General features: G+C 25.9%; 1 protein-coding gene across 1 annotated transcript; it reads right to left on the reverse strand.

The window, feature by feature from the left end:
* Positions 1-1474: 1474 nt before the first annotated feature.
* On the reverse strand, positions 1475-10850 carry LOC122508625 (LHFPL tetraspan subfamily member 3 protein). The gene is made up of 6 exons (XM_043622085.1): positions 10596-10850; positions 8887-9139; positions 7773-7967; positions 4949-5036; positions 2541-2695; positions 1475-2406 (listed from the first exon to the last, which is right to left on the reverse strand). The coding sequence occupies exons 2-6, from the start codon at positions 9101-9103 to the stop codon at positions 2174-2176; spliced, it is 888 nt and encodes a 295-aa protein (XP_043478020.1). The 5' UTR covers positions 9104-9139; positions 10596-10850; the 3' UTR covers positions 1475-2173.
* Between the last annotated feature and the right edge of the window lie 695 nt (positions 10851-11545).

Genomic DNA, 11545 nt, shown 5'->3' on the forward strand with positions numbered 1-11545 from the left:
AACATTTATGAAATTATTTTTAACTTAAGAAATATTTTTCATATTACTACTTTGTTTACAAATATTTTACAAAAATTATCTTCATTTTTCTGTAAATTATTATTTTTTTCTAAAATTCATCAACAGAATAAATTTTAAATTATTTTGTTAATAATTTTTCTGTTTCGTTGATTATGTATAGTTAATAAGGGAAAAATGATCTTTGTTATTAAAAAAATAAGCATTGTAAAAAAAGTTATTTTTGTTTTGAGTGTTAAAAACACAATTTCTGTCTTGAAACAAATCTCACACAGATTGATGTATTTTTTAATCAAAAATTCAGATTTTAATTCAAGCAGATTTAAATTCAAACAGCAACAAAAGTAAATTTAGTTGTCGAATAAACATAATTATTAGGTAAAAAAAAATTGTCCTGTATCATATAACCTTAAATATACTAGTCAAAATAGATCATTCGTCTTTTTTAATTAAATGCATAATTCATATTCCTAATTAATTATTATAATTCGTCATTCTGTAATTATTAACTAAATTACCAAGAATCATTTAGGTGATCAGCGCCACGGCGGAAAGTCGAAACAACCACACTCACTGCGGGCCCAGAATTAAAATTGCAGAGTGGAGTCGATCACCGAGTAAATATCTGTCACGCAGTTAATCACTTGGTGACAGATTATAATAAAAATTTCTAAATATGGTGTTTTTCCTAAACCTATTTTTTCTTCGTGATTCTATAATTATCAACTAAATTACCAAGAATCTTAGTTTCTAATTACAATTTTATGTAAATATTTATTATATTGTAGAGACTTTTCAAAAAAAATTTTCTCTTCGTGATTCAATAATTATCAACTAAATTACCAAGAATCTCTTATCCACTGACTAGAATATAAAATTATTATTAAAATAATCCCTTAATATATTTTTTCTTCATGATTCTATAATTATCAACTAAATTTCCAAGAATCTTTTTAAAATAACCGAACTGTGCTTTTAACCTAACCTTGTCACATTTTGTTTTATACATTTTTTATTTAAAGTCCATCATTTACAATTTTTAAACAGCAAATATTGATAAAGTATTCAAATGATTATTTCATTGCAAATATTTTAAACATAAAGGCGTTAAAAATAATACATAATGGTGTTAGGAAAAAATATAGTTCGGTTATTTTAGACAATTTACTATTTTTTATTCGAGATTCTATTGGGATCTCTTTTGGGGGCGTGGCCTAATAATTTGACCTACTCTCAGTTTAGACAAAACGACTTACTGTCAAAGGTTACAAAAATTTTTAACAGAGAGCGTCTCACGGTACAAGAGATCCCAATAATGAATTATTTTTATTATTATTCTTACTAGTTTTCATAGAAAAAAGCGAGGATAGAAAAATCGCATGCTACTTGAGTTTAATAAAGTAAAAACAGAATAAATTCTTTAACTAAAATTAAATTTGTAATAATAGGAAAAATATTTATTTCAACAATCTCTTTATTTTTTCAGTCTGTCGACAATGTTACAATAACATATGTAACACATAGAACAATAAAATAACACAATTCAACCTTTTGATTTTTCAGGTTTTATAAAAAATTAGTTATAAAATACAAAATAGACTAAAATTTTATTTTGAAAAAATTATGGCTAGTTAAAGATCCTTAATTAAAAATATTATAATTTAAAAAATGATAATCTCTTATTTTTGTTATAAAAATCACAAACATGATTTAAAAAAAAATTAATTTAATATTAATAGACTCCCTTGTAAATTATAATTCTCATTGATATAAAACGAAAGAAAATCAAATCATGAATTTTAAAAAAACGATAATTTGATTTTATTTCTAATATAATTAATTTACTGACATTTTTTAAGATTGTTTTTCCATTAAAAAAATTGCAGTATATTAATTACATTTTTAAAATAACGAGTCTTTTTTTCTATCAGATCTTAGTCGTAGAATTATAATTTAATTATGAAAAAATTTCTTATTATATTTAGAAAAAATAAGGGACAATTAGATACGTTTTAAGGCGATGGCAACAAATTTGCGCACACATACATACTAGAGAAAAAGAACATGAAAAATAATTTGATTTGATCTCCTATTTGAAAAAATTATGGCCTTAGAATTTTCATGTTTCCTTTTCTCTCTCTCTTTTTTTCCCTTTTTAAAATTGAAAATTATGTTGAGAACGATTTAGAGTGTTTGTGGATAATGTATGAACCGGATGTCCAGGTGACGCTGCGTAAAGACTATGATGTGAATGTGATTTTGCACGAGAAATTTCTGAATATCTATCCTGTTCTGGTGGCGCCACCAAAAGTACTGGCCTTAATGATAGGGACTTTCTTGAGCCAGCAACACTTTGGGCTTCATTCACATAAGCTGGATTCACTTCCCCTAAGAAAAAAAAATAATTTTTTTAGATGAAAATAACAATTTTTTAAATAAAAAGATTTAAAAAATTTTAATAAAATTTAATATTAATACAAATTTTTTAAATTAAAAATAAAATTTAATAATAAAAATCTTACCTTTATATAAAGAACCATTATTGAATGGTTCGGCTTGTAATCTTACATGCCGCGACGCTAAAATAAAAGCGAGAGCTGCTAATGTTATTGCGTCCAATGCCGCAATTCCCGCCAAAGGAATGGCCCATCTGATTGCACAAGCTCCTGGATTGTATCTGTAAAAATGGTAAGTAAATTAAATAAAATTAAAAGAAAATGTGAATTTATTAATTTAATTTATTATTATTTACAAAATACATAGTAACGAATGCAAAGCAAGAGACAGAAAAGGAAAACAAAATGTTTGTCTTTCTTTAGCTGATGCTTTGCAGTCCATTCAGATAAGCAGCGCCACGGCGGAATATCAAAACAATCAGTCGCGCCGCCGACCCAAAGACAAAGTTGCAGAGTGGAGTCGATCACCGGCACCGAGTAAACATATGTCACGCAACTAATCACTTGGTGACAGATTATAATAAGTTTTCAATGGTGTTTTTCTAAAAACTATTTTCTCTTCGTGATTCTATAATTATCAACTAAATTACCAAGAATTAGTCACTTATTACAATATCGAGAAGAAAAATATTTATTATTGTAGTGACTATTCCAAATTTATTTTCTTTTCGTGATTCTATAATTATCAACTAAATTACCAAGAATCTTAGTCACTTATTACAATATGTAAACATTATTGTAGTGACTATCCCAAATTTATTTTCTTTTCGTGATTCCATAATTATCAACTAAATTACCAAAAATCTAATTGCAATATAAAAATATTTATTATAGTGTCTTTTCGAAATTTCTTTTCTTTTCGTAGTATTATAATTCTCATCTAAATTAGAATTATCAAATTTGTTTTGTCATAAACGTTTTTTTTAAAGACAAAGTTTAAAAAAATTCTTTTTTAAATTTATTTTTAAAGAATTATCTTATTTAGTCCAAAAAGTTTTTACAAAATCCAAAACTAAAGACTGAGGACGATTTTACTTTTAATTATTTATTTAACTTTTCTTTATCTTATCTTTAATTACTAGTTCAGTACGAATGAACTAATGGGAAAGTTCGGTACTCTTCTATACGTATAAATAAACAAAGAAATTTTTTTTAAATAGTAACAAAATTACTAACAATACAGAATTTTTATTTTTTATAAAATCTGAAATGATTTTGACAATATATATAAATATTTCTAAAAATTGTATAAATACACGGAGAGACCCACATTCGTAAAAATTACTAAAAATGGTTGCAATGACCGGAAATAAGGGGACTTTTAGCATAATGTGCTACAGAATTAGATAAATTTACAAAAGAAATAGATAAATTTGCTACATTGAAATAGCAAGTTTTAATATTTTTTGTAAGAGTTGTAAATGTAGCAAAAATTGATTATAGTTTTCTCTAATTTAATTAGACAAAATCTGACAAATGAAAACATTTTCCACTAAAACCTTCTATCCACTGTAGTAATTTTTGGTGAGCAAGTGTGGCTAGCGAGTGCAGTCATATGGCGCCTGCATTTCTATTGGTTGCTAACTTCGTCAATCTCCGTAAATGAGCCGATGCCATCCGATCATTGACAGTGACTATGTTTCGCGTATGTAAAATAAATTTGGATATTATCTACAATAATTAAATATAAAGTGAAACGTAGGTCGTTCGGTATCTCAGAAATTGACCATTATAAATTAATAAACTTTGCATTTATTCCTGTCCCAAGAACTATGTCTTATAATAAGTTGTTAAAAGTAAACTGCTTTCTCGTAAGTGCTGTAAATTTTCATCATTCAATATATAAGGAAACAAAGATGTATACTTTCAGTGAAATTCGTTGTCGTGCGTGCAGTTGTGTATTAGTGTATTAATTAACCGCGTCTATATATATATAAGTGAAATAAACATGTGTGTGTCTTCAAATATATAAGTGTGTGTGTGTCTGTGTATGTAAAAATCCTTCCAGTTTGTCTCCATTAGTCAAGAATTGACGGGAAACCGGCGACAAAAATCCGTATTTTTTCTTTCACTCTTTCTTTCTGCATTTACAAACGACTGTAGTAATTTTACGTACACAATACTTCTGAGTTTACTACAGTTGTTTGGAACTATTGGACGAAATAGTAAGAAACTTTGCTAATTTGGTGAACATTTGTCGGGATTAGTGACTTAGTGTAGAAAATAGTAAAAAATACAAAAAGTCCCCTTATTTCCGGTGGTTGCAATGTGAAAATAGTAAATTCTAGTGTGATTTTATACAAAAATTAGTAATCTCGGTCTCTCCGTGTATTATAAAAAGTAGAGAAAAAAGGTTCTTGAATTCAAAATAAAAAATATTTTCTATGCCACAATTTAATTAAAAAACAAATATTGTTTGTTTCTTGTTTTCTCCTTATTTATAAAATATATTAAAAATAACGTTACTGTTCTACCTTGAGGCTGATGCGCCGCAAACTGCTCGAATTAAAGGTGAATCCCAGCCGAGAGGATAAACACAAACGCCAACTGCCATGCAAATTGCTGTAAAATAATAGTTACAATTTTTAATTATTTTAAATTAAATTATATTAATTTAAAAAAAAAAAAATTTTTTTTAATTTTTTTAATTACTATTTTAATGTTCTTTTTATTCATAAACTTTCTAAAAATTGTCTTACAGTTAATTAATTATTTTGTTAAATCTTTTTTTACTAGTACTAAAATAATTTTTTAGTTCCTAATTCGATTATTTAAATCTAAATTGTTCGATTAAAATTTAAATTCTAAAATTAGATTTTTTATTATAGAAAAACGTCAATTCCCCCCACATTATGCAAGGTTAGAGGCGAGGCCGCTCAGTGAAAGGAATCTGAAACATTGCTTTTCTAACTGTAAATTTACGGTACACTGATATTGTAGACACACCAAATGCCAAGAGTATAAATAACTCAATTCCTATATAAATATTTGCTAAATATTTTCATTCAACTGTTGAAAACTATATATATTGATAAAAAAACCAAATCAGTTACGCTCGAATTATTGCAAATTTCTATAGTTTATGAGACTTGAAAAAATATTTTTTAATACTTATTGAATTTTTGTCATAAATTTTCTTCTCCTTTGCAAAAATAATTTTTTTTACATTCCTGCACCAAATTATAATTTTTTTAAAATCATTAGAGAAAATTTGACAGTAATTGAAAAAGAAAATAAAAGAAATAAATCAAATTGTAATTGTTTTAAAAATGTGAATTTTCACAGATTTGTGGTCATTACCGGAAATTTATGACCAATTTGCTGTCTTTCTCTACATTCTACAACTTTACATCGAGAGTGAAAGCCGCAGAAAACAGAAATCTCAGAAGGAAATCTAGTATATCTCAATTGTGTATTCGATTTCCTCCGATCAAAGCATTAATTTGTATTTCAGAATACATTTTCCACTGGTTGATAAAAAGTAGTTTAAAAAGTAAAAAAAACAGCAAAAAATAAACGAAAATTCAAATTATTTTAAAATTTAAAATTTTTTAAATTGATTTACTTGATTTTCCATTAAGCAGGTTTTGATCGCTAACATTCATAAATCATTTTCGCCATTTTTATTTTTAAAAAATCTCATAAAACTTGTGGTACAACTTATTTCGTAAGCGGTTTCCGCCATTAAGTATATTTATAACGGTTTTTCATTAAATCCTGTTAAACGCAACTCCTTAAAACTTTTTAATTTATAAAAAAAAATTATGTTTCTAAATAGATAATAATTTTTTCTACTTTTATTTTTATGGGAAAAATTATAATTATTTGTAAATAATTTGAATTCAATGTTTCGATAGTTAAAAAATATTTAGGTTGGAGAATATTGAAACAAAAATTGACTGAATATTACTCTGAAATTTTTTCGAAAAGTAGGATAATTACTATAATAATAAATTTGTAAATATTTAAAGAAATTTTTTAAAAATTGTATTTTTTATTTAATTTATATTTTGTGACTTATTTCTATGGAGCATAAATTAATTAGAAATATGTAAATTAGAGTCAAGTGTGCAGTTTTAAAAAAAAATTTTAAAAAGAAGAAGACAAGTAGCGCCGCGGCAAACTAACGAAGCAACCATTTTTTATTGTGTCTCGCCGCGGGGCCAGACACAATACACAAAAAGTATAGTGAACACGAACAAAGTAATCATTCGACACCTGATGAACAACTTGGTGACATACGTGACATATTATAATAAAAGTTTTCATAATATGGTGTTTTTCCTAAAACTATTTTCTCTTCGTAATTCTATAATTATCAACTAAATTACCAAGAATGTTCAAGTCAGGGATTAAATTTAAAAAAAAAAACTTTATTACACAGTTTTTCGTAAAACTGTTTTCTCTTCGTAATTCTATAATTATCAACTAAATTGCCAAGAATCTTTCAGTCTCTAATTGAAATATAATTCTTAAATTGAATTGCATTTTAATATTTATAAAATATTCGGAAAATATTATTTTACTTGCAGGATATTGTATTTTTTAAAAAATGGTTAAAAACCGTAAACAGTCATTAAAAGTATAAAAATGATAAATTTGTAATTAAAATAAAAGGAATTATGTGTGAAAAAAATAATGAGATTGCGGTTTATTGTCATGCTTTGTTAGTGCATCGATTAATTAAATATATTACTATTTAATAAATCGCTGTAATTTATTATACGGAATTTTTATTAATGAGAATTTGTTCTGCTCACTTTCTAGAAAGAGGAACAACGATAACTCACTTCTTCACGCTTTGAATAGCTATAATGATTGCATTACTATTTTATTTCCCTGACGATTACATTGAGAAAAATACGTTTACATAATTATTAAATGATATAATAAATTTATTCTTATCTCGTTTTCTTAAATTTTTTTTATTTAATTTCCAAGAGGTTGGAAAATTTTGACACTGAATTTTCCTTTCTTAATGTTTGTAAAATTTTTTAGTTAGCATTTTAATGTTAATTAAAAAATGTTAATTTGTAAATAATTTTTACTCTTCAAAGTGGAAAATTTTAGTTTTAGGTTCGCAACGTAATACGGTAACGTTGGACAGTTCATGTTCTAATTTTGTAATTAGCAATTCGTTTTACTTTCACTTTCATAGGGCAAATCACTTGTAAAACCTTTCGCCGTTTATAACGAAATCGCATTTCATTATAAGACTTGAATTGAAAATTCAAAACTACTTTGTGAATAAATTTGTTTTAATACTGAGAAAATTTGTTTGAAAATGTTGTATCTTACCTGATATAACTTGCATCCAAGCACAAAGGTAATAAACAGTCGTGCTGTGACAAAAGAAGAATAGAAGCATGGCACAAATTGACAAAATTGCAATTATTACTGCCAAACCAATGAGTATTGTACTCGCTTTAAATGGAACATTGGCAATTGTCGAAAAATCGTCCAAACGTCCAATGCATCCCTCCACCAATTCTCCTGAAATGGAAAAAATACTTATCAAAACGTTGGGTCAACTTTAAAAAATACCACGGAATCGAATGGACAGAAATTAACTTGCATTATTGTAAAGGTGGCTTAATTTTATTTGAAGAAAAATCTTGTTTGGCGAAAATGAGGAAAAATGAAAACTTTTTTTTTCGAAATATTTTCGATATTAACTAAATTACCAAGAATCTCTTAGTCACTGATTAAAATACAAAAATATTACAGTATTTTCTTCTAATACATTTTTCTCTTCGTGTTTCTATAATTATCAACTAAATTACCAAAAATTATTCAAGTGATCAGCGCCACGGCGAAAAGTGGAAACAACCAGTCTCGCCGCGGGCACAGCAACAAAGTTTAGAGTGGACGCGGTCACTGAGTAAACATCTGTCATCCAGTGAATCACTTGGTGACAGGTTATAATAAAAGTATTCACAATAATTGTTGTTTTTCCTAAGACAATTTTCTCTTCGTGATTTTATAATTATCAACTAAATTACCAAGAATTTCTTACTCACTGATTACAATATACAAATATTTATTATTGTAGTCTATTTCCCAAATTTATTTTCTTTTCTTGATTCAATAATTATCAACTAAATTTTCAAGAATCTTTTCAATCTTTTAGTTACTCATAAAAATATTGTATTACGTTTTTTATTTTCTAAAACTTTTTTCATGTCATGGTTATCAATAATTTTTTTATTTTTCCTTTAACGGTCTATTGAGTTTTTACGGTGAACGTGCGGCGAGTTTAAGATAGCACTTTAAAATTATTTAAAAGTACAAGTACTTCTAAATTCTTAAAACACTCGTTTATTTATGAATATTTTTGCAATGTTGTTCTACTTGGGTAATTTAATTTTAAAATTAAGAGGTACATTATATTAAATTATAATATTTTTTTTACCATTTCCGCCAAAACTGCATCGCGACCAGAGGCCAAATTTTCCTGGATTCTCGTGTTCCAAATCACCTAACCATTCGGGAGTGATAAATGCCACTGTACCAATTATCGCGTAACATATTGTAAAAATTCCCCACAAAACACCAATTGCTTTTGAATTACGAATATAATTTGTCGCATACATATGCGACGACTCAACGTACTCGACCTTCGAACCCATTTCTTCCTTTTATTTTTCGCTTCCACCAAATCCAATCTAAAACATTTAGAATTATTTTTATTATTCTAACAAATTTTACATTACATTTGTTTTTAAATTAATTCTTAAATATTTTTCATATTTCTTTAATTAATGAATAATTAATGTTTAATTTTTTAATAATTATTAATTAGTTTTGAAATAAGAATTGTCAGAGCTGTAAATTATTATTTAATTTCTAATTATAAGTAAATTTATTTGTCATTAAATTTTTTACTGTTTTAGATAATTTCTATAAACTATAAGCGCACGTGGAATAATTTACAATTACTCCAGGACAAAGTTGCAATAATTTACAATATAGGAAATAAAAAATTACTTGGGTTACTTGTCCTCGAAATATTGATAAGATATTTGCAGAATTTACAACTATTTCTTTTTCGACTTAATTGTTCCTATATAAATTATAAAATATTCGTTTAAATATTCATTTAAACTGTATTAAAAAGAAAAAAATTATGCAGGTGAAAATTTAATATAGAGTTTGATAAATCAAACTTAAGAAAATTAAAATTATAAAATATATTATATTTTGAAAAAAGGAGAAAATTAAATATTAAATAAAAATAACAATTGTCATTACTGTAATAATTTGTCATTATTTAATAATAGAAAAAATTAATTATATTTTAAAATCATAGTTTAACAACGGTTCAGAAACCTAATGTTTAGATATATTAACGAGTTTTACTACTTTTATTTTAGAATTTGAAAGAAAGTTGAAAATAAAGTGATTCCGACAAGTCTTTAAATGTATAATTAAAAAAAAATGTTTTCTTTTAATAATACACGTCACTTAGTGTTTCATTTCAAAAATTACATTACTCAGACATTCCGATTGCAAAAGATATCTTCAATAAAAATAAATTTACATTCAATGCGATTTTCGATAAATATCGTATTTCGATAACACAAAATTTGATAATTTAAAAAATTTGTAAGCCTAAGATTTGAAGAAAATTAAATATTACATTTTAATTTGTTTATATGTAAAAAGTAATAATAAACATTGATATAACAATGTATAAATAAAAAAAATATTACTATTTAAAGTAATTATTATTATTTACACAAGAAAAAAAAGAGTTGGAAAAGAATGAAGAAAAGAACGATAAAGATAAAGAAACAGTTGCAATAATTAAAATTCGCGATTCATTTCTTTTCACGACTATTAAACATTTTCCCACACATCAGAAATCAGATTATTAAACAAGTTGCGTTTTCGTTTACATCATCACTTTTTTCACATTCATCCGGAAATGATTATAACATTTCTTTAATAATCTGCAATATTTCTTTCTCATTTCCCTTATTAATGAGAGTCACTAACCGATAACTAATCCTTTTTTTCAATTTATCAACATTCTTTATTTCTCTACTTCCATTTTACCACATTTAGTAACCATAGTGTTACTTTAGATGATTAAAAATACAAAAATAATTTTACACTCACTGAAATTTTCTTCACATTCTTTCAGAGTTGTATATTTCTTTGGCACAATTTTCTATTTTTAAATTCCTCGTCTTTTAGTGGCAGAACAAAAAGGAGTGAATTTTTTTAAACACTTTGAAAATAATAATTTTCTTGATATACATAAAAAGGATGAAGAATAATAAGAAAAAAAGGGGGACACACACGAGAACCTGGTAAAATGGCCGCTCTCGTGTAGCAAACTGGCTTATTGAGAAAAAGGAAAGACTTGCCACGAACTGGAATTGAAGGAATCGAGAAAAAGAGAAGGGGAATTGAAGTGCAATCCCGCAGGTAAAAGGAGAAGGTGGACAAAGAGCAGCGAGGTGGGAGGATGAAAGCACTGATACAAACACATACACATAAAAGAGAGAACGGGGACTTGGGTCCCATTGAACTTCTTGGGGTACCGAAAGGTCGAGAAAATTTTTTTTTCCTTAGTTTGTTCAACTTTAACGTGTCCGTCCATCAAGTGCACTTGTCTTACTTCACTTGAATTCATATTACATACTTTCTTATTTTTATTTATATTTTTTTATATTACTTCTTTTTTCAATTTTACTTTTATTATTTTTATTTATTACTTACCTATTTTTATCTTCATTAATTTTTTTATTTATGTAGAAATTAATGTTAGTAACCAGTTCAATGTTATTAAAATTTACAATAGTACAGAAGGTTTCTCTTAAACACAAATTATAGAAGAATTACGCTTATACAGAAAATTCTTTATTAAAAAAAATTGATAGCTTTTACTTGGAAGAATCTTATAAATTATTGGTTTTTAAAATAGCATAAATATATGGTATAATATATGTAATTACTCTCAAATAAATAGAAACATTTATTTCAAAAAACTTATTTTTATCAAATTCATATAATATTTATCTACAAAAGTGTTGTAACCTATTATTTCGAAGTCATTATTTAAT

Source organism: Leptopilina heterotoma, unplaced genomic scaffold (assembly GCF_015476425.1).
Source record: "Leptopilina heterotoma isolate Lh14 unplaced genomic scaffold, ASM1547642v1 Lhet_55, whole genome shotgun sequence".
In the NCBI taxonomy this organism is placed as follows: Eukaryota; Metazoa; Arthropoda; class Insecta; order Hymenoptera; family Figitidae; genus Leptopilina; species Leptopilina heterotoma.

Excerpts from the sequence above, each read along its gene's own strand:
- LOC122508625 (XM_043622085.1), bottom strand. The coding sequence starts at position 9,103 with ATGGGTTCGAAGGTCGAGTACGTTGAGTCGTCGCATATGTATGCGACA. Across the intron at positions 7,968-8,886 it reads ATGCAGTTTTGGCGGAAATG|GAGAATTGGTGGAGGGATGC; the intron begins GTAAAAAAAATA and ends TTTCCATTTCAG. Across the intron at positions 2,407-2,540 it reads TAATGGTTCTTTATATAAAG|GGGAAGTGAATCCAGCTTAT; the intron begins GTAAGATTTTTA and ends TTTTTTTCTTAG.